This window comes from Scyliorhinus torazame, chromosome 15 (assembly GCF_047496885.1).
Source record: "Scyliorhinus torazame isolate Kashiwa2021f chromosome 15, sScyTor2.1, whole genome shotgun sequence".
NCBI classification, from domain to species: Eukaryota; Metazoa; Chordata; class Chondrichthyes; order Carcharhiniformes; family Scyliorhinidae; genus Scyliorhinus; species Scyliorhinus torazame.
In genome coordinates this window covers 214,041,246-214,063,609 of record NC_092721.1, presented here as the reverse complement: position 1 = coordinate 214,063,609, position 22,364 = coordinate 214,041,246, and the positions used below count along the sequence as shown (strand labels likewise).

At 57.3% G+C, this 22,364-nt stretch overlaps 1 protein-coding gene across 1 annotated transcript in view; it reads left to right on the top strand.

Moving 5' to 3' along the window:
- LOC140391353 (dynein heavy chain domain-containing protein 1-like) overlaps nt 1–22,364 on the top strand; it is a 275,539-nt gene that overhangs the window by 72,092 nt on the left and 181,083 nt on the right. The window contains exon 8 of the mRNA XM_072475932.1: nt 2,062–2,205. Coding sequence (XP_072332033.1) covers nt 2,062–2,205 — 144 coding nt within the window. The remainder of the gene's footprint in view (nt 1–2,061; nt 2,206–22,364) is intronic.

The window sequence follows — 22,364 nt, the reverse complement described above, 5'->3', positions numbered from 1 at the left end:
AGATTGTAAATATCATATGCTCCTTGAAATTTGGCCTCATGAACATCCTTGATTTTAATCGCTCCCCCCAATGGCATGTGTGCCTTTAGCAGCCTGGGTCCTGAGCTCTGGAAATCCCTCCCAACACCCCTCTGCCTCCCTCCCTCACTTTCCTCATTCAGGGCACTCCTTTAAATCTACCCCCTTGACCCCAATCTGAAAGTACAATGTAAATTGGAAAGTTCAGGCACTTCCGACTGTCTTACAGTTATAATTACCCAGAAGAGATTAGCAGAAATAAAGACACTTCTAGTTTCTGGGTGATTATAACAGGAACGCAACTCCAGTGACGACCCCCCCCCCCCCCCTCCCCGGGACTTCCAGATCATCTCCAACTCCCCATGCAACTCTCCTCACTATCTCACCCAGACAACACTCCAGACACCCCTATGGAATTCCTCAGACGAACCCCTTCCTTCTGCCTCCTTACCCACCAATCCCCACCACATGACCCCCAACCCAGCCTCCACCCCCCCACCGCCCCAGTGTGACCTAACCTCCACCTGTCTGCTTTAACTGAACCCCTGACAAAACTCAACCAAACCCCAGACCAGACAGACCCTATCACTGCACCCTCCCCCACACAACCTCATAATCCCAGGTTCGATGACCACACTGCCCCACTCTCACCCAGCCCAACAAGACTGCCCGCTCCACCCAGGGCTGAGACAGCCACCCCTCCAACACCCCACCAGGCTAGTCCTGGCCACCGTCCCTTGGGGGTGTGGGAGGGGAGTGAATGGGGGGTAGAGTCAGTGATAGGGGAGAGTGTACATGGGGAGAGTGTACATGGGGGTGTGGGAGGGGAGTGAATGGGGGGTAGAGTCAGTGATGGGGGAGAGTGTACATGGGGGTGTGGGAGGGGAGTGAATGGGGGGGTAGAGTCAGTGATAGGGGAGAGTGTACATGGGGGTGTGGGAGGGGAGTGAATGGGGGGGTAGAGTCAGTGATAGGGGAGAGTGTACATGGGGATGTGGCAGGGGAGTGAATGGGGAGTAGAGTCAGTGATAGGGGAGAGTGTACATGGGGATGTGGGAGGGGAGTGAATGGGGAGGTAGAGTCAGTGATAGGGGAGAGTGTACATGGGGGTGTGGGAGAGGAGTGAATGGGGGGGTAGAGTCAGTGATAGGGGAGAGTGTACATGGGGGTGTGGGAGGGGAGTGAATGGGGGGTAGAGTCAGTGATGGGGGAGAGTGTACATGGGGGTGTGGGAGGGGAGTGAATGGGGGGGAAGAGTCAGTGATGGGGGAGAGTGTACATGGGGGTGTGGGAGGGGAGTGAATGGGGGGGTAGAGTCAGTGATAGGGGAGAGTGTACATGGGGGTGTGGGAGGGGAGTGAATGGGGGGGTAGAGTCAGTGATAGGGGAGAGTGTACATGGGGGTGTGGGAGGGGAGTGAATGGGGGGGTAGAGTCAGTGATAGGGGAGAGTGTACATGGGGGTGTGGGAGGGGAGTGAATGGGGGGTAGAGTCAGTGATGGGGGAGAGTGTACATGGGGGTGTGGGAGGGGAGTGAATGGGGGGTAGAGTCAGTCATAGGGGAGAGTGTACATGGGGAGAATGTACATGGGGATGTGGGAGGGGAGTGAATGGGGGTAGAGTCAGTGATAGGGCAGAGTGTACATGGGTGTGGGAGGGAAGTGAATGGGGGGTAGAGTCAGTGATGGGGGAGAGTGTACATGGGGAGAGTGTACATGGGGGTGTGGGAGAGCGAATGGGGGGGGTAGAGTCAGTGATAGGGAAGAGTGTACATGGGGGTGTGGGAGGGGAGTGAATGGGGGGGTAGAGTCAGTGATAGGGAAGAGTGTACATGGGGGTGTGGGAGGGGAGTGAATGGGGGGTAGAGTCAGTGATAGGGGAGAGTGTACATGGGGTGTGGGAGGGGAGTGAATGGGGGGTAGAGTCAGTGATAGGGGAGAGTGTACATGGGGGTGTGGGAGGGGAGTGAATGGATGCGATTTTAACTGAAATGCGTTGGAGGATTGTGAGTAATCGATACTCTGTGTTTATCTTGTCTCGAAGACGACAGATAAATCGCGGCCAGCATTCCTGGTGGTAAATTGGGATATTGATGCTGAGGGTCACATGATCATGGTTCCATCACGCCAGGAGCTGTTCACGAAAATGTCGGATTGCCTGAAATCAGTGGGTGAGAACATCATCAGGGTGAGTGTGACTTTCATATGGGAACCCCGCAGACGGTGGTCATTCAACATGGCGAAGTCATAGTGCACTGAGGGAGTGCTGCACTGTCAGAGGGTCAGTGCTGAGGGAGTGCTGCACTGTCAGAGGGTCAGTACTGAGGGAGCGCTGCACTGTCAGAGGGTCATAACTGAGGGAGTGCCGCACTGTCAGAGGGTCAGTACTGAGGGAGTGCTGCACTGTCAGAGGGTCAGTACTGAGGGAGTGCTGCACTGTCAGAGGGTCAGTACTGAGGGAGTGCTGCACTGTCAGAGGGTCAGTACTGAGGGAGTGCTGCACTGTCAGACGGTCAGTGCTGAGGGAGTGCTGCACTGCCAGAGGGTCAGTACTGAGGGAGTGCTGCACTGTCAGAGGGTCAGTGCTGAGGGAGTGCTGCACTGTCAGAGGGTCAGTGCTGAGGGAGTGCTGCACTGTCAGAGGGTCAGTACTGAGGGAGTTCCGCACTGTCAGAGGGTCAGCACTGAGGGAGTGCTGCACTGTCAGAGGGTCAGTACTGAGGGAGTGCTGCACTGTCAGAGGGTCAGTGCTGAGGGAGTGCTGCACTGCCAGAGGGTCAGTACTGAGGGAGTGCTGCACTGTCAGAGGGTCAGTACTGAGGGAGTGCCACACTGTCAGAGGGTCAGTACTGAGAGGGTGCTGCACTGTCAGAGGGTCAGTACTGAGGGAGTGCCACACTGTCAGATGGTCAGTACTGAGTGAGTGCTGCACTGTCAGAGTTTCAGTACTGAGGGAGTGCCACACTGTCAGAGGGTCAGTACTGAGGGAGTGCCGCACTGTCAGAGGGTCAGTACTGAGGGAGTGCCTCACTGTCAGAGGGTCAGTACTGAGGGAGTGCCGCACTGTCAGAGGGTCAGTACTGAGGGACTACTGCACTGTCAGAGGGTCAGTACTGAGGGAGTGCTGCACTGTCAGAGGGTCAGTACTGAGTGAGTGCTGCACTGTCAGAGGGTCAGTACTGAGGGAGTGCCTCACTGTCAGAGGGTCAGTGCTGAGGGAGTGCCGCACTGTCAGAGGGTCAGTACTGAGGGAGTGCCACACTGTCAGAGGATCAGTACTGAGGGAGTGCCGCACTGTCAGAGGGTCAGTACTGAGAGGGTGCTGCACTGTCAGAGAGTCAGTACTGAGGGAGCGCTGCACTGTCAGAGGGTCAGCACTGAGGGAGTGCTGCACTGTCAGAGGGTCAGTTCTGAGGGAGTGCTGCACTGTCAGAGGGTCAGTGCTGAGGGAGTGCTGCACTGCCAGAGGGTCAGTACTGAGGGAGTGCTGCAGTGTCAGAGGGTCAGTACTGAGGGAGTGCCACACTGTCAGAGGGTCAGTACTGAGAGGGTGCTGCACTGTCAGAGGGTCAGTACTGAGGGAGTGCCTCACTGTCAGAGGGTCAGTACTGAGTGAGTGCCGCACTGTCAGAGGGTCAGTACTGAGGGAGTGCCTCACTGTCAGAGGGTCAGTACTGAGGGAGTACTGCACTGTCAGAGGGTCAGTACTGAGGGAGTGCTGCACTGTCAGAGGGTCAGTACTGAGGGAGAGCCTCACTGTCAGAGGGTCAGTACTGAGGGAGTGCCGCACTGTCAGAGGGTCAGTACTGAGGGAGTGCCACACTGTCAGAGGGTCAGTACTGAGGGAGTGCCGCACTGTCAGAGGGTCAGTACTGAGAGGGTGCTGCACTGTCAGAGGGTCAGTACTGAGGGAGTGCCGCACTGTCAGAGGGTCAGTACTGAGGGAGTGCTGCACTGTCAGAGTTTCAGTACTGAGGGAGTGCCACATTGTCAGAGAGTCAGTACTGAGGGAGTGCCGCACTGTCAGAGGGTCAGTACTGAGGGAGTGCCTCACTGTCAGAGGGTCAGTACTGAGGGAGTGACGCACTGTCTAAGGGTCAGTCCTGAGGGAGTACTAGACTGTCAGAGGGTCAGTACTGAGGGAGTGCTGCACTGTCAGAGGGTCAGTACTGAGTGAGTGCTGCACTGTCAGAGGGTCAGTACTGAGGGAGTGCCTCACTGTCAGAGGGTCAGTACTGAGGGAGTGCCGCACTGTCAGAGGGTCAGTACTGAGGGAGTGCCACACTGTCAGAGGGTCAGTACTGAGGGAGTGCCGCACTGTCAGAGGGTCAGTACTGAGCGGGTGCTGCACTGTCAGAGGATCAGTACTGAGGGAGTGCTGCACTGTCAGAGGGTCAGTACTGAGGGAGTGCCGCACTGTCAGAGGGTCAGGACTGAGAGGGTGCTGCACTGTCAGAGGGTCAGTACTGAGGGAGTGCTGCACTGTCAGAGTTTCAGTACTGAGGGAGTGCCACACTGTCAGAGGGTCAGTACTGAGGGAGTGCCGCACTGTCAGATGGTCAGTACTGAGGGAGTGCCACACTGTCAGAGGGTCAGTACTGAGGGAGTGCCTCACTGTCAGAGCGTCAGTACTGAGGGAGTGCTGCACTGTCAGAGGGTCAGTACTGAGGGAGTGCTGCACTGTCAGAGGGTCAGTACTGAGGGAGTGCCTCACAGTCAGAGGGTCAGTACTGAGGGAGTGCCGCACTGTCAGAGGGTCAGTACTGAGGGAGTGCCTCACTGGCAGAGGGTCAGTACTGAGGGAGTGCCGCACTGTCAGAGGGTCAGTACTGAGGGAGTACTGCACTGTCAGAGGGTCAGTACTGAGGGAGTGCTGCACTGTCAGAGGGTCAGTACTGAGGGAGTGCTGCACTGTCAGATGGTCGGGACTGAGGGAGTGCTTCACTGTCAGAGGGTCAGTACTGAGGGAGTGCTGCACTGTCAGAGGGTCAGTACTGAGGGAGTGCCACACTGTCAGAGGGTCAGTACTGAGGTAGTGCCTCACTGTCAGAGCGTCAGTACTGAGGGAGTGCCACACTGTCAGAGGGTCAGTACTGAGGGAGTTCCTCACTGTCAGAGCGTCAGTACTGAGGGAGTGCCGCACTGTCCGAGGTTCAGTACTGAGGGAGTGGCACACTGTCAGAGGGTCAGTACTGAGAGGGTGCTGCACTGTCAGAGGGTCAGTACTGAGGGAGTGCTGCACTGTCAGAGGGTCAGTACTGAGGGAGTGCCGCACTGTCAGAGGGTCAGTACTGTGGGAGTGCCGCACTGTCAGAGGGTCAGTACTGAGAGGGTGCTGCACTGTCAGAGGGTCAGTACTGAGGGAGTGCTGCACTGTCAGAGTTTCAGTACTGAGGGAGTGCCACACTGTCAGAGGGTCAGTACTGAGGGAGTGCCTCAGTGTCAGAGGGTCAGTACTGAGGGAGTGCCACACTGTCAGAGGGTCAGTACTGAGGGAGTGCCTCACTGTCAGAGCGTCAGTACTGAGGGAGTGCCGCACTGTCAGAGGGTCAGTACTGAGGGAGTGCTGCACTGTCAGAGGGTCAGTACTGAGGGAGTGCCTCACTGTCAGAGGGTCAGTACTGAGGGAGTGCGGCACTGTCAGAGGGTCAGTACTGAGGGAGTGCCACACTGTCAGAGGGTCAGTACTGAGGGAGTGCCTCACTGTCAGATGGTCAGTACTGAGGGAGTGCCGCACTGTCAGAGGGTCAGTACTGAGGGAGTGCTGCACTGTCAGAGGGTCAGTACTGATGGAGTGCTGCACTGTCAGAGGGTCAGTACTGAGGGAGTGCCACACTGTCAGAGGGTCAGTACTGAGGGAGTGCCTCACTGTCAGAGCGTCAGTACTGAGGGAGTGCCGCACTGTCAGAGGGTCAGTACTGAGGGAGTACTGCACTTTCAGAGGGTCAGTACTGAGGGAGTGCTGTACTGTCAGAGGGTCGGGACTGAGGGAGTGCTGCACTGTCAGAGGGTCAGTACTGAGGGAGTGCCGCACTGTCCGAGGGTCAGGACTGAGAGGGTGCTGCACTGTCAGAGGGTCAGTACTGAGGGAGTGCCACACTGTCAGAGGGTCAGTACTGAGGGAGTGCCTCACTGTCAGAGGGTCAGTACTGAGGGAGTGCCTCACTGTCAGAGGGTCAGTACTGAGGGAGTGCCGGACTGTCAGAGGGTCAGTACTGAGGGAGTACTGCACTGTCAGAGGGTCAGTACTGAGGGAGTGCTGCACTGTCAGAGGGTCAGGACTGAGTGAGTGCTGCACTGTCAGAGGGTCAGTACTGAGGGAGTGCCTCACTGTCAGAGGGTCAGTCCTGAGGGAGCGCCTCACTGTCAGAGGGTCAGTACTGAGGGAGTGCCACACTGTCAGAGGGTCAGTACTGAGGGAGTGCCGCACTGTCAGAGGGTCAGTACTGAGAGGGTGCTGCACTGTCAGAGGGTCAGTACTGAGGGAGTGCTGCACTGTCAGAGGGTCAGTACTGAGGGAGTGCCGCACTGTCAGAGGGTCAGTACTGAGGGAGTGCCGCACTGTCAGAGTTTCAGTACTGAGGGAGTGCTGCACTGTCAGAGGGTCAGTACTGAGGGAGTGCCGCACTGTCAGAGGGTCAGTACTGAGGGAGTACTGCACTGTCAGAGGGTCAGTACTGAGGGAGTGCTGCACTGTCAGAGGGTCAGTACTGAGTGAATGCTGCACTGTCAGAGGATCAGTACTGAGGGAGTGCTGCACTGTCAGAGGGTCGGGACTGAGGGAGTGTTGCACTGTCAGAGGGTCAGTACTGAGGGAGTGCCGCACTGTCAGAGGGTCAGTACTGAGGGAGTGCTGCACTGTCAGAGGGTCAGTACTGAGGGAGTGCCGCACTGTCAGAGGGTCAGTACTGAGGGAGTGCCGCACTGTCAGAGGGTCAGGACTGAGAGGGTGCTGCACTGTCAGAGGGTCAGTACTGAGGGAGTGCTGCACTGTCAGAGTTTCAGTACTGAGGGAGTGCCACACTGTCAGAGGGTCAGTACTGAGGGAGTGCCTCACTGTCAGAGCGTCAGTACTGAGGGAGTGCCGCACTGTCAGAAGGTCAGTACTGAGGGAGTGCCGCACTGTCAGAGGGTCAGTACTGAGGGAGTGCCACACTGTCAGAGGGTCAGTACTGAGGGAGTGCCTCACTGTCAGAGCGTCAGTACTGAGGGAGTGCTGCACTGTCAGAGGGTCAGTACTGAGGGAGTGCTGCACTGTCAGAGGGTCAGTACTGAGGGAGTGCCTCACAGTCAGAGGGTCAGTACTGAGGGAGTGCCGCACTGTCAGAGGGTCAGTACTGAGGGAGTGCCTCACTGGCAGAGGGTCAGTACTGAGGGAGTGCCGCACTGTCAGAGGGTCAGTACTGAGGGAGTACTGCACTGTCAGAGGGTCAGTACTGAGGGAGTGCTGCACTGTCAGAGGGTCAGTACTGAGTGAGTGCTGCACTGTCAGAGGGTCAATACTGAGGGAGTGCCTCACTGTCAGAGGGTCAGTCCTGAGGGAGAGCCTCACTGTCAGAGGGTCAGTACTGAGGGAGTGCCACACTGTCAGAGGGTCAGTACTGAGAGGGTGCTGCACTGTCAGAGGGTCAGCACTGAGGGAGTGCTGCACTGTCAGAGTTTCAGTACTGAGGGAGTGCTGCACTGTCAGAGGGTCAGTTCTGACTGAGTGCTGCACTGTCAGAGGGTCAGTACTGAGGAAGTGCTGCACTGTCAGAGGGTCAGTACTGAGGGAGTGCCTCACTGTCAGAGCGTCGGTACTGAGGGAGTGCCGCACTGTCAGAGGGGTCAGTACTGAGGGAGTACTGCACTTTCAGAGGGTCAGTACTGAGGGAGTGCTGCACTGTCAGATAGTCGGGACTGAGGGAGTGCTTCACTGTCAGAGGGTCAGTACTGAGGGAGTGCCGCACTGTCAGAGGGTCAGTACTGAGGGAGTGCCACACTGTCAGAGGGTCAGTACTGAGGTAGTGCCTCACTGTCAGAGCGTCAGTACTGAGGGAGTGCCACACTGTCAGAGGGTCAGTACTGAGGGAGTTCCTCACTGTCAGAGCGTCAGTACTGAGGGAGTGCCGCACTGTCCGAGGTTCAGTACTGAGGGAGTGGCACACTGTCAGAGGGTCAGTACTGAGAGGGTGCTGCACTGTCAGAGGGTCAGTACTGAGGGAGTGCTGCACTGTCAGAGGGTCAGTACTGAGGGAGTGCCGCACTGTCAGAGGGTCAGTACTGTGGGAGTGCCGCACTGTCAGAGGGTCAGTACTGAGAGGGTGCTGCACTGTCAGAGGGTCAGTACTGAGGGAGTGCTGCACTGTCAGAGTTTCAGTACTGAGGGAGTGCCACACTGTCAGAGGGTCAGTACTGAGGGAGTGCCTCACTGTCAGAGGGTCAGTACTGAGGGAGTGCGACACTGTCAGAGGGTCAGTACTGAGGGAGTGCCTCACTGTCAGAGCGTCAGTACTGAGGGAGTGCCGCACTGTCAGAGGGTCAGTACTGAGGGAGTGCTGCACTGTCAGAGGGTCAGTACTGAGGGAGTGCCTCACTGTCAGAGGGTCAGTACTGAGGGAGTGCGGCACTGTCAGAGGGTCAGTACTGAGGGAGTGCCACACTGTCAGAGGGTCAGTACTGAGGGAGTGCCTCACTGTCAGATGGTCAGTACTGAGGGAGTGCCGCACTGTCAGAGGGTCAGTACTGAGGGAGTGCTGCACTGTCAGAGGGTCAGTACTGATGGAGTGCTGCACTGTCAGAGGGTCAGTACTGAGGGAGTGCCACACTGTCAGAGGGTCAGTACTGAGGGAGTGCCTCACTGTCAGAGCGACAGTACTGAGGGAGTGCCGCACTGTCAGAGGGTCAGTACTGAGGGAGTACTGCACTTTCAGAGGGTCAGTACTGATGGAGTGCTGTACTGTCAGAGGGTCGGGACTGAGGGAGTGCTGCACTGTCAGAGGGTCAGTACTGAGGGAGTGCCGCACTGTCCGAGGGTCAGGACTGAGAGGGTGCTGCACTGTCAGAGGGTCAGTACTGAGGGAGTGCTGCACTGTCAGAGTTTCAGTACTGAGGGAGTGCCACACTGTCAGAGGGTCAGTACTGAGGGAGTGCCTCACTGTCAGAGGGTCAGTACTGAGGGAGTGCCTCACTGTCAGAGGGTCAGTACTGAGGGAGTGCCGCACTGTCAGAGGGTCAGTACTGAGGGAGTGCCTCACTGTCAGAGGGTCAGTACTGAGGGAGTACTGCACTGTCAGAGGGTCAGTACTGAGGGAGTGCTGCACTGTCAGAGGGTCAGTCCTGAGGGAGCGCCTCACTGTCAGAGGGTCAGTACTGAGGGAGTGCCACACTGTCAGAGGGTCAGTACTGAGGGAGGGCCGCACTGTCAGAGGGTCAGTACTGAGAGGGTGCTGCACTGTCAGAGGGTCAGTACTGAGGGAGTGCTGCACTGTCAGAGGGTCAGTACTGAGGGAGTGCCGCACTGTCAGAGGGTCAGTACTGAGGGAGTGCCGCACTGTCAGAGTTTCAGTACTGAGGGAGTGCCGTACTGTCCGAGGGTCAGGACTGAGAGGGTGCTGCACTGTCAGAGGGTCAGTACTGAGGGAGTGCTGCACTGTCAGAGTTTCAGTACTGAGGGAGTGCCACACTGTCAGAGGGTCAGTACTGAGGGAGTGCCTCACTGTCAGAGGGTCAGTACTGAGGGAGTGCCTCACTGTCAGAGGGTCAGTACTGAGGGAGTGCCGCACTGTCAGAGGGTCAGTACTGAGGGAGTACTGCACTGTCAGAGGGTCAGTACTGAGGGAGTGCTGCACTGTCAGAGGGTCAGTCCTGAGGGAGCGCCTCACTGTCAGAGGGTCAGTACTGAGGGAGTGCCACACTGTCAGAGGGTCAGTACTGAGGGAGTGCCGCACTGTCAGAGGGTCAGTACTGAGAGGGTGCTGCACTGTCAGAGGGTCAGTACTGAGGGAGTGCCGCACTGTCAGAGGGTCAGTACTGAGGGAGTGCCGCACTGTCAGAGTTTCAGTACTGAGGGAGTGCCGCACTGTCAGAGGGTCAGTACTGAGGGAGTACTGCACTGTCAGAGGGTCAGTACTGAGGGAGTGCTGCACTGTCAGAGGGTCAGTACTGAGTGAATGCTGCACTGTCAGAGGGTCAATACTGAGGGAGCGCCTCACTGTCAGAGGGTCAGTACTGAGGGAGTGCCACACTGTCAGAGGGTCAGTACTGAGGGAGTGCCGCACTGTCAGAGGGTCAGTACTGAGAGGGTGCTGCACTGTCAGAGGGTCAGTACTGAGGGAGTGCTGCACTGTCAGAGGGTCAGTACTGAGGGAGTGCCGCACTGTCAGAGGGTCAGTACTGAGGGAGTGCCGCACTGTCAGAGGGTCAGTACTGAGAGGGTGCTGCACTGTCAGAGGGTCAGTACTGAGGGAGTGCTGCACTGTCAGAGTTTCAGTACTGAGGGAGTGCTGCACTGTCAGAGGGTCAGTACTGAGGGAGTGCTGTACTGTCAGAGGGTCGGGACTGAGGGAGTGCTGCACTGTCAGAGGGTCAGTACTGAGGGAGTGCCGCACTGTCCGAGGGTCAGGACTGAGAGGGTGCTGCACTGTCAGAGGGTCAGTACTGAGGGAGTGCTGCACTGTCAGAGTTTCAGTACTGAGGGAGTGCCACACTGTCAGAGGGTCAGTACTGAGGGAGTGCCTCACTGTCAGAGGGTCAGTACTGAGGGAGAGCCGCACTGTCAGAGGGTCAGTACTGAGGGAGTACTGCACTGTCAGAGGGTCAGTACTGAGGGAGTGCTGCACTGTCAGAGGGTCAGTACTGAGTGAGTGCTGCACTGTCAGAGGATCAGTACTGAGGGAGTGCCTCACTGTCAGAGGGTCAGTCCTGAGGGAGCGCCTCACTGTCAGAGGGTCAGTACTGAGGGAGTGCCACACTGTCAGAGGGTCAGTACTGAGGGAGTGCCGCACTGTCAGAGGGTCAGTACTGAGAGGGTGCTGCACTGTCAGAGGGTCAGTACTGAGGGAGTGCTGCACTGTCAGAGGGTCAGTACTGAGGGAGTGCCGCACTGTCAGAGGGTCAGTACTGAGGGAGTGCCGCACTGTCAGAGGGTCAGTACTGAGAGGGTGCTGCACTGTCAGAGGGTCAGTACTGAGGGAGTGCTGCACTGTCAGAGTTTCAGTACTGAGGGAGTGCTGCACTGTCAGAGGGTCAGTACTGAGTGAGTGCTGCACTGTCAGAGGGTCAGTACTGAGGAAGTGCTGCACTGTCAGAGGATCAGTACTGAGGGAGTGCCACACTGTCAGATGGTCAGTACTGAGGGAGTGCCTCACTGTCAGAGCGTCAGTACTGAGGGAGTGCCGCACTGTCAGAGGGTCAGTACTGAGGGAGTGCCGCACTGTCAGAGGGTCAGTACTGAGGGAGTGCCACACTGTCAGAGGGTCAGTACTGAGGGAGTGCCTCACTGTCAGAGCGTCAGTACTGAGAGAGTGCCACACTGTCAGAGGGTCAGTACTGAGGGATTTCCTCACTGTCAGAGCGTCAGTACTGAGGGAGTGCCGCACTGTCCGAGGGTCAGTACTGAGGGAGTGCCACACTATCAGAGGGTCAGTACTGAGGGAGTGCCACACTGTCAGAGTGTCAGGACTGAGGGAGTACCGCACTGTCAGAGGGTCAGTACTGCGGGAGTACTGCACTGTCAGAGGGTCAGTACTGAGGGAGTGCCGCACTGTCAGAGGGTCAGTACTGAGGGAGTGCCGCACTGTCAGAGGGTCAGTACTGAGGGAGTGCTGCACTGTCAGAGGGTCGGGACTGAGGGAGTGCTGCACTGTCAGAGGGTCAGTACTGAGGGAGTGCCGCACTGTCAGAGGGTCAGTACTGAGGGAGTGCCGCACTGTCAGAGGGTCAGTGCTGAGGGAGTGCCGCACTGTCAGAGGGTCAGTACTGAGGGAGTGCCTCACTCTCAGAGGGTCAGTTCTGAGGGAGTGCCGCACTGTCAGAGGGTCAGTACTGAGGGAGTGCTGCACTGTCAGAGGGTCAGTGCTGAGGGAGTGCCGCACTGTCAGATGGTCAGTACTGAGGGAGTACTGCACTGTCAGAGTGTCAGTACTGAGGGAATACTGCACTGTCAGAGGGTCAGTACAGGGGGAGTGCTGTACTGTCAGAGGGTCAGTACAGAGGGAGTGCTGTACTGTCAGAGGGTCAGTACAGAGGGAGTGCTGTACTGTCAGAGGGTCAGTACAGAGGGAGTGCTGTACTGTCAGAGGGTCAGTACAGATGGAGTGCTGAACTGTCAGATGGTCAGTACTGAGCGTGTGCTGCACTGTCAGAGGGTCAGTACAGAGGGAGTGCTGTACTGTCAGAGGGTCAGTCCAGAGGGAGTGCTGTACTGTCAGAGGGTCAGTACTGAGGGTGTGCTGCATTGTCAGAGGGTCAGTTATGAGCGAGTGCCGCACTGTCAGAGCGTCAGTACTGAGGGAGTGCCTCACTGTCAGAGGGTCTGTACTGAGGGAGTTCCGCACTGTCAGAGCGTCAGTACTGACGGAGTGCTGCACTGTCAGAGGGTCAGTACTGAGGGAGTGCCTCACTGTCAGAGGGTCAGTACTGAGGGAGTGCTGCACTGTCAGAGGGTCAGTACTGAGGGAGTGCCGCACTGTCAGAAGGTCAGTACTGAGGGAGTGCCGCACTGTCAGATGGTCAGTACTGATGGAGTGCCACACTGTCAGAGGGTCAGTACTGAGGGAGTGCCTCACTGTCAGAGCGTCAGTACTGAGGGAGTGCCACACTGTCAGAGGGTCAGTGCTGAGGGAGTGCCACACTGTCAGAGGGTCAGTACTGAGGGAGTGCCTCACTGTCAGAGGGTCAGTACTGAGGGAGTGCCACACTGTCAGAGGGTCAGTACTGAGGGAGTGCCTCACTGTCAGAGCGTCAGCACTGAGGGAGTGCCGCACTGTCAGAGGGTCAGTACTGAGGGAGTGCCGCACTGTCAGAGGGTCAGTACTGAGGGAATGCCACACTGTCAGAGGGTCAGTACTGAGTGAGTGCCTCACTGTCAGAGCGTCAGGACTGAGGGAGTACCGCACTGTCAGAGGGTCAGTACTGAGGGAGTACTGCACTGTCAGAGGGTCAGTACTGAGGGAGTGCCGCACTGTCAGAGGGTCAGTACTGAGGGAGTGCCGCACTGTCAGAGGGTCAGTACTGAGGGAGTGCTGCACTGTCAGAGGGTCGGGACTGATGGAGTGCTGCACTGTCAGAGGGTCAGTACTGAGGGAATGCTGCACTGTCAGAGGGTCGGGACTGAGTGAGTGCTGCACTGTCAAAGGGTCAGTACTGAGGGAGTGCCTCACTGTCAGGGGGTCAGTACTGAGGGAGTGCCGCACTGTCAGAGCGTCAGTACTGAGGGAGTGCCACACTGTCAGAGGGTCAGTACTGAGGGAGTGCCGCACTCCCAGAGGGTCAGTACTGAGGGAGTACTGCAGTGTCAGTGGGTCAGTACTGAGGGAGTGCCACACTGTCAGAGGGTCAGTACTGAGAGCGTGCTGCACTGTCAGAGGGTCAGTACTGAGGGAGTGCCACACTGTCAGAGGGTCAGTACTGAGGGAGTGCTGCACTGTCAGAGGGTCAGTACTGAGGGAGTGCTGCACTGTCAGAGGGTCAGTACTGAGGGAGTGCTGCACTGTCAGAGTTTCAGTACTGAGGGAGTGCCACACTGTCAGAGGGTCAGTACTGAGGGAGTGCCGCACTGTCAGAGGGTCAGTACTGAGGGAGTGCCTTACTGTCAGAGGGTCAGTACTGAGGGAGTGCCGCACTGTCTAAGGGTCAGTCCTGAGGGAGTACTGCACTGTCAGAGGGTCAGTACTGAGGGAGTGCTGCACTGTCAGAGGGTCAGTACTGAGTGAGTGCTGCACTGTCAGAGGGTCAGTACTGAGGGAGTGCCTCACTGTCAGAGGGTCAGTACTGAGGGAGTGCCGCACTGTCAGAGGGTCAGTACTGAGCGGGTGCTGCACTGTCAGAGGATCAGTACTGAGGGAGTGCTGCACTGTCAGAGGGTCAGTACTGAGGGAGTGCCGCACTGTCAGAGGGTCAGTACTGAGGGAGTGCCGCACTGTCAGAGGGTCGGGACTGAGAGGGTGCTGCACTGTCAGAGGGTCAGTACTGAGGGCGTGCTGCACTGTCAGAGTTTCAGTACTGAGGGAGTGCCGCACTGTCAGAGGGTCAGTACTGAGGGAGTACTGCACTGTCAGAGGGTCAGTACTGAGTGAGTGCTGCACTGTCAGAGGGTCAATACTGAGGGAGTGCCTCACTGTCAGAGGTTCAGTCCTGAGGGAGAGCCTCACTGTCAGAGGGTCAGTACTGAGGGAGTGCCACACTGTCAGAGGGTCAGTACTGAGGGAGTGCCGCACTGTCAGAGGGTCAGTACTGAGAGGGTGCTGCACTGTCAGAGGGTCAGTACTGAGGGAGTGTTGCACTGTCAGAGGGTCAGTACTGAGGGAGTGCCGCACTGTCAGAGGGTCAGTACTGATGGAGTGCCGCACTGTCAGAGGGTCAGTACTGAGAGGGTGCTGCACTGTCAGAGTTTCAGTACTGAGGGAGTGCTGCACTGTCAGAGGGTCAGTTCTGACTGAGTGCTGCACTGTCAGAGGGTCAGTACTGAGGAAGTGCTGCACTGTCAGAGGGTCAGTACTGAGGGAGTGCCACACTGTCAGAGGGTCAGTACTGAGGGAGTACCTCACTGTCAGAGCGTCGGTACTGAGGGAGTGCCGCACTGTCAGAGGGTCAGTACTGAGGGAGTGCCTCACTGTCAGAGCGTCAGTACTGAGGGAGTGCCACACTGTCAGAGGGTCAGTACTGAGGGAGTTCCTCACTGTCAGAGCGTCAGTACTGAGAGGGTGCTGCACTGTCAGAGGGTCAGTACTGAGGGAGTGCTGCACTGTCAGAGGGTCAGTACTGAAGGAGTGCCGCACTGTCAGAGGGTCAGTACTGAGAGGGTGCTGCACTGTCAGAGGGTCAGTACTGAGGGAGTGCTGCACTGTCAGAGTTTCAGTACTGAGGGAGTGCCACACTGTCAGAGGGTCAGTACTGAGGGAGTGCCTCACTGTCAGAGGGTCAGTACTGAGGGAGTGCCACACTGTCAGAGGGTCAGTACTGAGGGAGTGCCTCACTGTCAGAGCGTCAGTACTGAGGGAGTGCCGCACTGTCAGAGGGTCTGTACTGAGGGAGTGCTGCACTGTCTGAGGGTCAGTACTGAGGGAGTGCCTCACTGTCAGAGGGTCAGTACTGAGGGAGTGCGGCACTGTCAGAGGGTCAGTACTGAGGGAGTGCCACACTGTCAGAGGGTCAGTACTGAGGGAGTGCCTCACTGTCAGATGGTCAGTACTGAGGGAGTGCCGCACTGTCTGAGGGTCAGTACTGAGGGAGTGCTGCACTGTCAGAGGGTCAGTACTGATGGAGTGCTGCACTGTCAGAGGGTCAGTACTGAGGGAGTGCCACACTGTCAGAGGGTCAGTACTGAGGGAGTGCCTCACTGTCAGAGCGTTAGTACTGAGGGAGTGCCGCACTGTCAGAGGGTCAGTACTGAGGGAGTACTGCACTTTCAGAGGGTCAGTACTGAGGGAGTGCTGTACTGTCAGAGGGTCGGGACTGAGGGAGTGCAGCACTGTCAGAGGGTCAATACTGAGGGAGTGCCGCACTGTCCGAGGGTCAGGACTGAGAGGGTGCTGCACTGTCAGAGGGTCATTACTGAGGGAGTGCCGCACTGTCAGAGGGTCAGTACTGAGGGAGTGCTGCCCTGTCAGAGTTTCAGTACTGAGGGAGTGCCACACTGTCAGAGGGTCAGTACTGAGGGAGTGCCGCACTGTCAGAGGGTCAGTACTGAGGGAGTGCCTCACTGTCAGAGGGTCAGTACTGAGGGAGTGCCGCACTGTCAGAGGGTCAGTACTGAGGGAGTACTGCACTGTCAGAGGGTCAGTACTGAGGGAGTGCTGCACTGTCAGAGGGTCAGTACTGAGGGAGTGCCGCACTGTCAGAGGGTCAGTACTGAGGGAGTGCCGCACTGTCAGAGGGTCAGTACTGAGGGAGTGCCGCACTGTCAGAGGGTCAGGACTGAGGGAGTGCTGCACTGTCAGAGGGTCAGTACTGAGCGGGTGCTGCGCTGTCAGAGGGTCAGTACTGAGGGAGTGCTGCACTGTCAGAGTTTCAGTACTGAGGGAGTGCCGCACTGTGAGAGGGTCAGTACTGAGGGAGCACTGCACTGTCAGAGGGTCAGTACTGAGTGAGTGCTGCACTGTCAGAGGGTCAATACTGAGGGAGTGCCTCACTGTCAGAGGGTCAGTCCGGAGGGAGAGCCTCACTGTCAGAGGGTCAGTACTGAGGGAGTGCCACACTGTCAGAGGGTCAGTACTGAGGGAGTGCCGCACTGTCAGAGGGTCAGTACTGAGAGGGTGCTGCACTGTCAGAGGGTCAGTACTGAGGGAGTGTTGCACTGTCAGAGGGTCAGTACTGAGGGAGTGACGCACTGTCAGAGGGTCAGTACTGATGGAGTGCCGCACTGTCAGAGGGTCAGTACTGAGAGGGTGCTGCACTGTCAGAGGGTCAGTACTGAGGGAGTGCTGCACTGTCAGAGTTTCAGTACTGAGGGAGTGCTGCACTGTCAGAGGGTCAGTTCTGAGGGAGTGCCTCACTGTCAGAGCGTCGGTACTGAGGGAGTGCCGCACTGTCAGAGGGTCAGTACTGAGGGAGTACTGCACTTTCAGAGGGTCAGTACTGAGGGAGTGCTGCACTGTCAGATGGTCGGGACTGAGGGAGTGCTTCACTGTCAGAGGGTCAGTACTGAGGGAGTGCCGCACTGTCAGAGGGTCAGTACTGAGGGAGTGCCACACTGTCAGAGGGTCAGTACTGAGGGAGTGCCTCACTGTCAGAGCGTCAGTACTGAGGGAGTGCCACACTCTCAGAGGGTCAGTACTGAGGGAGTTCCTCACTGTCAGAGCGTCAGTACTGAGGGAGTGCCGCACTGTCCGAGGGTCAGTACTGAGTTAGTGCCACACTGTCAGAGGGTCAGTACTGAGAGGGTGCTGCACTGTCAGAGGGTCAGTACTGAGGGAGTGCTGCACTGTCAGAGGGTCAGTACTGAGGGAGTGCCGCACTGTCAGAGGGTCAGCACTTTGGGAGTGCCGCACTGTCAGAGGGTCAGTACTGAGAGGGTGCTGCACTGTCAGAGGGTCAGTACTGAGGGAGTGCTGCACTGTCAGAGTTTCAGTACTGAGGGAGTGCCACACTGTCAGAGGGTCAGTACTGAGGGAGTGCCTCACTGTCAGAGGGTCAGTACTGAGGGAGTGCCACACTGTCAGAGGGTCAGTACTGAGGGAGTGCCTCACTGTCAGAGCGTCAGTACTGAGGGAGTGCCGCACTGTCAGAGGGTCAGTACTGAGGGAGTGCTGCACTGTCTGATGGTCAGTACTGAGGGAGTGCCTCACTGTCAGAGGGTCAGTACTGAGGGAGTGCCGCACTGTCAGAGGGTCAGTACTGAGGGAGTGCCTCACTGTCAGAGGGTCAGTACTGAGGGAGTGCCGCACTGTCAGAGGGTCAGTACTGAGGGAGTACTGCACTGTCAGAGGGTCAGTACTGAGGGAGTGCTGCACTGTCAGAGGGTCAGTACTCAGGGAGTGCCGCACTGTCAGAGGGTCAGTACTGAGGGAGTGCCGCACTGTCAGAGGGTCAGTACTGAGGGAGTGCCGCACTGTCAGAGGGTCAGGACTGAGGGAGTGCTGCACTGTCAGAGGGTCAGTACTGAGCGGGTGCTGCGCTGTCAGAGGGTCAGTACTGAGGGAGTGCTGCACTGTCAGAGTTTCAGTACTGAGGGAGTGCCGCACTGTCAGAGGGTCAGTACTGAGGGAGTACTGCACTGTCAGAGGGTCAGTACTGAGTGAGTGCTGCACTGTCAGAGGGTCAATACTGAGGGAGTGCCTCACTGTCAGAGGGTCAGTCCGGAGGGAGAGCCTCACTGTCAGAGGGTCAGTACTGAGGGAGTGCCACACTGTCAGAGGGTCAGTACTGAGGGAGTGCCGCACTGTCAGAGGGTCAGTACTGAGAGGGTGCTGCACTGTCAGAGGGTCAGTACTGAGGGAGTGTTGCACTGTCAGAGGGTCAGTACTGAGGGAGTGACGCACTGTCAGAGGGTCAGTACTGATGGAGTGCCGCACTGTCAGAGGGTCAGTACTGAGAGGGTGCTGCACTGTCAGAGGGTCAGTACTGAGGGAGTGCTGCACTGTCAGAGTTTCAGTACTGAGGGAGTGCTGCACTGTCAGAGGGTCAGTTCTGAGGGAGTGCCTCACTGTCAGAGCTTCGTTACTGAGGGAGTGCCGCACTGTCAGAGGGTCAGTACTGAGGGAGTACTGCACTTTCAGAGGGTCAGTACTGAGGGAGTGCTGCACTGTCAGATGGTCGGGACTGAGGGAGTGCTTCACTGTCAGAGGGTCAGTACTGAGGGAGTGCCGCACTGTCAGAGGGTCAGTACTGAGGGAGTGCCACACTGTCAGAGGGTCAGTACTGAGGGAGTGCCTCACTGTCAGAGCGTCAGTACTGAGGGAGTGCCACACTCTCAGAGGGTCAGTACTGAGGGAGTTCCTCACTGTCAGAGCGTCAGTACTGAGGGAGTGCCGCACTGTCCGAGGGTCAGTACTGAGGGAGTGCCACACTGTCAGAGGGTCAGTACTGAGAGGGTGCTGCACTGTCAGAGGGTCAGTACTGAGGGAGTGCTGCACTGTCAGAGGGTCAGTACTGAGGGAGTGCCGCACTGTCAGAGGGTCAGCACTTTGGGAGTGCCGCACTGTCAGTGGGTCAGTACTGAGAGGGTGCTGCACTGTCAGAGGGTCAGTACTGAGGGAGTGCTGCACTGTCAGAGTTTCAGTACTGAGGGAGTGCCACACTGTCAGAGGGTCAGTACTGAGGGAGTGCCTCACTGTCAGAGGGTCAGTACTGAGGGAGTGCCACACTGTCAGAGGGTCAGTACTGAGGGAGTGCCTCACTGTCAGAGCGTCAGTACTGAGGGAGTGCCGCACTGTCAGAGGGTCAGTACTGAGGGAGTGCTGCACTGTCTGAGGGTCAGTACTGAGGGAGTGCCTCACTGTCAGAGGGTCAGTAGTGAGGGAGTGCGGCACTGTCAGAGGGTCAGTACTGAGGGAGTGCCACACTGTCAGAGGGTCAGTACTGAGGGAGTGCCTCACTGTCAGATGGTCAGTACTGAGGGAGTGCCGCACTGTCTGAGGGTCAGTACTGAGGGAGTGCTGCACTGTCAGAGGGTCAGTACTGATGGAGTGCTGCACTGTCAGAGGGTCAATACTGAGGGAGTGCCACACTGTCAGAGGGTCAGTACTGAGGGAGTGCCTCACTGTCAGAGCGTCAGTACTGAGGGAGTGTCGCACTGTCAGAGGGTCAGTACTGAGGGAGTACTGCACTTTCAGAGGGTCAGTACTGAGGGAGTGCTGTACTGTCAGAGGGTCGGGACTGAGGGAGTGCAGCACTGTCAGAGGGTCAGTACTGAGGGAGTGCCGCACTGTCCGAGGGTCAGGACTGAGAGGGTGCTGCACTGTCAGAGGGTCATTACTGAGGGAGTGCTGCACTGTCAGAGTTTCAGTACTGAGGGAGTGCCACACTGTCAGAGGGTCAGTACTGAGGGAGTGCCGCACTGTCAGAGGGTCAGTACTGAGGGAGTGCCTCACTGTCAGAGGGTCAGTACTGAGAGAGTGCCGCACTGTCAGAGGGTCAGTACTGAGGGAGTACTGCACTGTCAGAGGGTCAGTACTGAGGGAGTGCTGCACTGTCAGAGGGTCAGTACTGAGTGAGAGCTGCACTGTCAGAGGGTCAGTACTGAGGGAGTGCCTCACTGTCAGAGGGTCAGTCCTGAGGGAGCGCCTCACTGTCAGAGGGTCAGTACTGAGGGAGTGCCACACTGTCAGAGGGTCAGTACTGAGGGAGTGCCGCACTGTCAGAGTGTCAGTACTGAGAGGGTGCTGCAATGTCAGAGGGTCAGTACTGAGGGAGTGCTGCACTGTCAGAGGGTCAGTACTGAGGGAGTGCCGCACTGTCAGAGGGTCAGTACTGAGGGAGTGCCGCACTGTCAGAGGGTCAGTACTGAGAGGGTGCTGCACTGTCAGAGGGTCAGTACTGAGGGAGTGCTGCACTGTCAGAGTTTCAGTACTGAGGGAGTGCTGCACTGTCAGAGGGTCAGTACTGAGTGAGTGCTGCACTGTCAGAGGGTCAGTACTGAGGAAGTGCTGCATTGTCAGAGGGTCAGTACTGAGGGAATGCCACACTGTCAGAGCGTCTGTACTGAGGGAGTGCCTCACTGTCAGAGCGTCAGTACTGAGGGAGTGCCGCACTGTCAGAGGGTCAGTACTGAGGGAGTGCCCACTGTCAGAGGGTCAGTGCTGAGGGAGTGCCGCACTGTCAGAGGGTCAGTACTGAGGGAGTGCCTCACTCCCAGATGGTCAGTTCTGAGGGAGTGCCGCACTGTCAGAGGGTCAGTACTGAGGGAGTGCTGCACTGTCAGAGGGTCAGTGCTGAGGGAGTGCCGCACTGTCAGATGGTCAGTAATGAGGGAGTACTGCACTGTCAGAGTGTCAGTACTGAGGGAATGCTGCACTGTCAGAGGGTCAGTACAGAGGGAGTGCTGTACTGTCAGAGGGTCAGTACAGAGGGAGTGCTGTACTGTCAGAGGGTCAGTACAGAGGGAGTGCTGTACTGTCAGAGGGTCAGTACAGAGGGAGTGCTGTACTGTCAGAGGGTCAGTACAGATGGAGTGCTGTACTGTCAGATGGTCAGTAAAGAGGGTGTGCTGCACTGTCAGAGGGTCAGTACAGAGGGAGTGCTGTACTGTAAGAGGGTCAGTACAGAGGGAGTGCTATACTGTCAGAGGGTCAGTACTGAGGGTGTGCTGCATTGTCAGAGGGTCAGTTATGAGCGAGTGCCGCACTGTCAGAGGGTCAGTACTGAGGGAGTGCCTCACTGTCAGAGGGTCTGTACTGAGGGAGTTCCGCACTGTCAGAGCGTCAGTACTGACGGAGTGCTGCACTGTCAGAGGGTCAGTACTGAGGGAGTGCCTCACTGTCAGAGGGTCAGTACTGAGGGAGTGCTGCACTGTCAGAGGGTCAGTACTGAGGGAGTGCCGCACTGTCAGAAGGTCAGTACTGAGGGAGTGCCGCACTGTCAGATGGTCAGTACTGAGGGAGTGCCACACTGTCAGAGGGTCAGTACTGAGGGAGTGCCTCACTGTCAGAGCGTCAGTACTGAGGGAGTGCCACACTGTCAGAGGGTCAGTGCTGAGGGAGTGCCACACTGTCAGAGGGTCAGTACTGAGGGAGTGCCTCACTGTCAGAGGGTCAGTACTGAGGGAGTGCCACACTGTCAGAGGGTCAGTACTGAGGGAGTGCCTCACTGTCAAAGCGTCAGTACTGAGGGAGTGCCGCACTGTCAGAGGGTCAGTACTGAGGGAGTGCCGCACTGTCAGAGGGTCAGTACTGAGGGAGTGCCACACTGTCAGAGGGTCAGTACTGAGTGAGTGCCTCAATGTCTGAGCGTCAGGACTGAGGGAGTACCGCACTGTCAGAGGGTCAGTACTGAGGGAGTACTGCACTGTCAGAGGGTCAGTACTGAGAGCGTGCTGCACTGTCAGAGGGTCAGTACTGAGGGAGTGCCTCACTGTCAGAGCGTCAGTACTGAGGGAGTACCGCACTGTCAGAGGGTCAGTACTGAGGGAGTACTGCACTGTCAGAGGGTCAGTACTGAGGGAGTGCTGCACTGTCAGAGGGTCAGTGCTGAGGGAGTGCCGCACTGTCAGAGGGTCAGTACTGAGGGAGTGCCGCACTGTCAGAGGGTCAGTACTGAGGGAGTGCCTCACTGTCAGAGGGTCAGTAATGAGGGAGTACTGCACTGTCAGAGGGTCAGTACTGAGGGAATGCTGCAGTGTCAGAGGGTCAGTACAGAGGGAGTGCTGTACTGTCAGAGGGTCAGTACAGAGGTAGTGCTGTACTGTCAGAGGGTCAGTACAGAGGGAGTGCTATACTGTCAGAGGGTCAGTACAGAGGGAGTGCTGTACTGTCAGAGGGTCAGTACTGAGGGTGTGCTGCACTGTCAGAGGGTCAGTACAGAGGGAGTTCTGTACTGTCAGAGGGTCAGTACAGAGGGAGTGCTGTACTGTCAGAGCGTCAGTACTGAGGGTGTGCTGCACTGTCAGAGGGTCAGTTATGAGGGAGTGCCGCACTGTCAGAGGGTCAGTACTGAGGGAGTGCTGCACTGTCAGAGGGTAAGTACTGAGGGAATGCCGCACTGTCAGAGAGT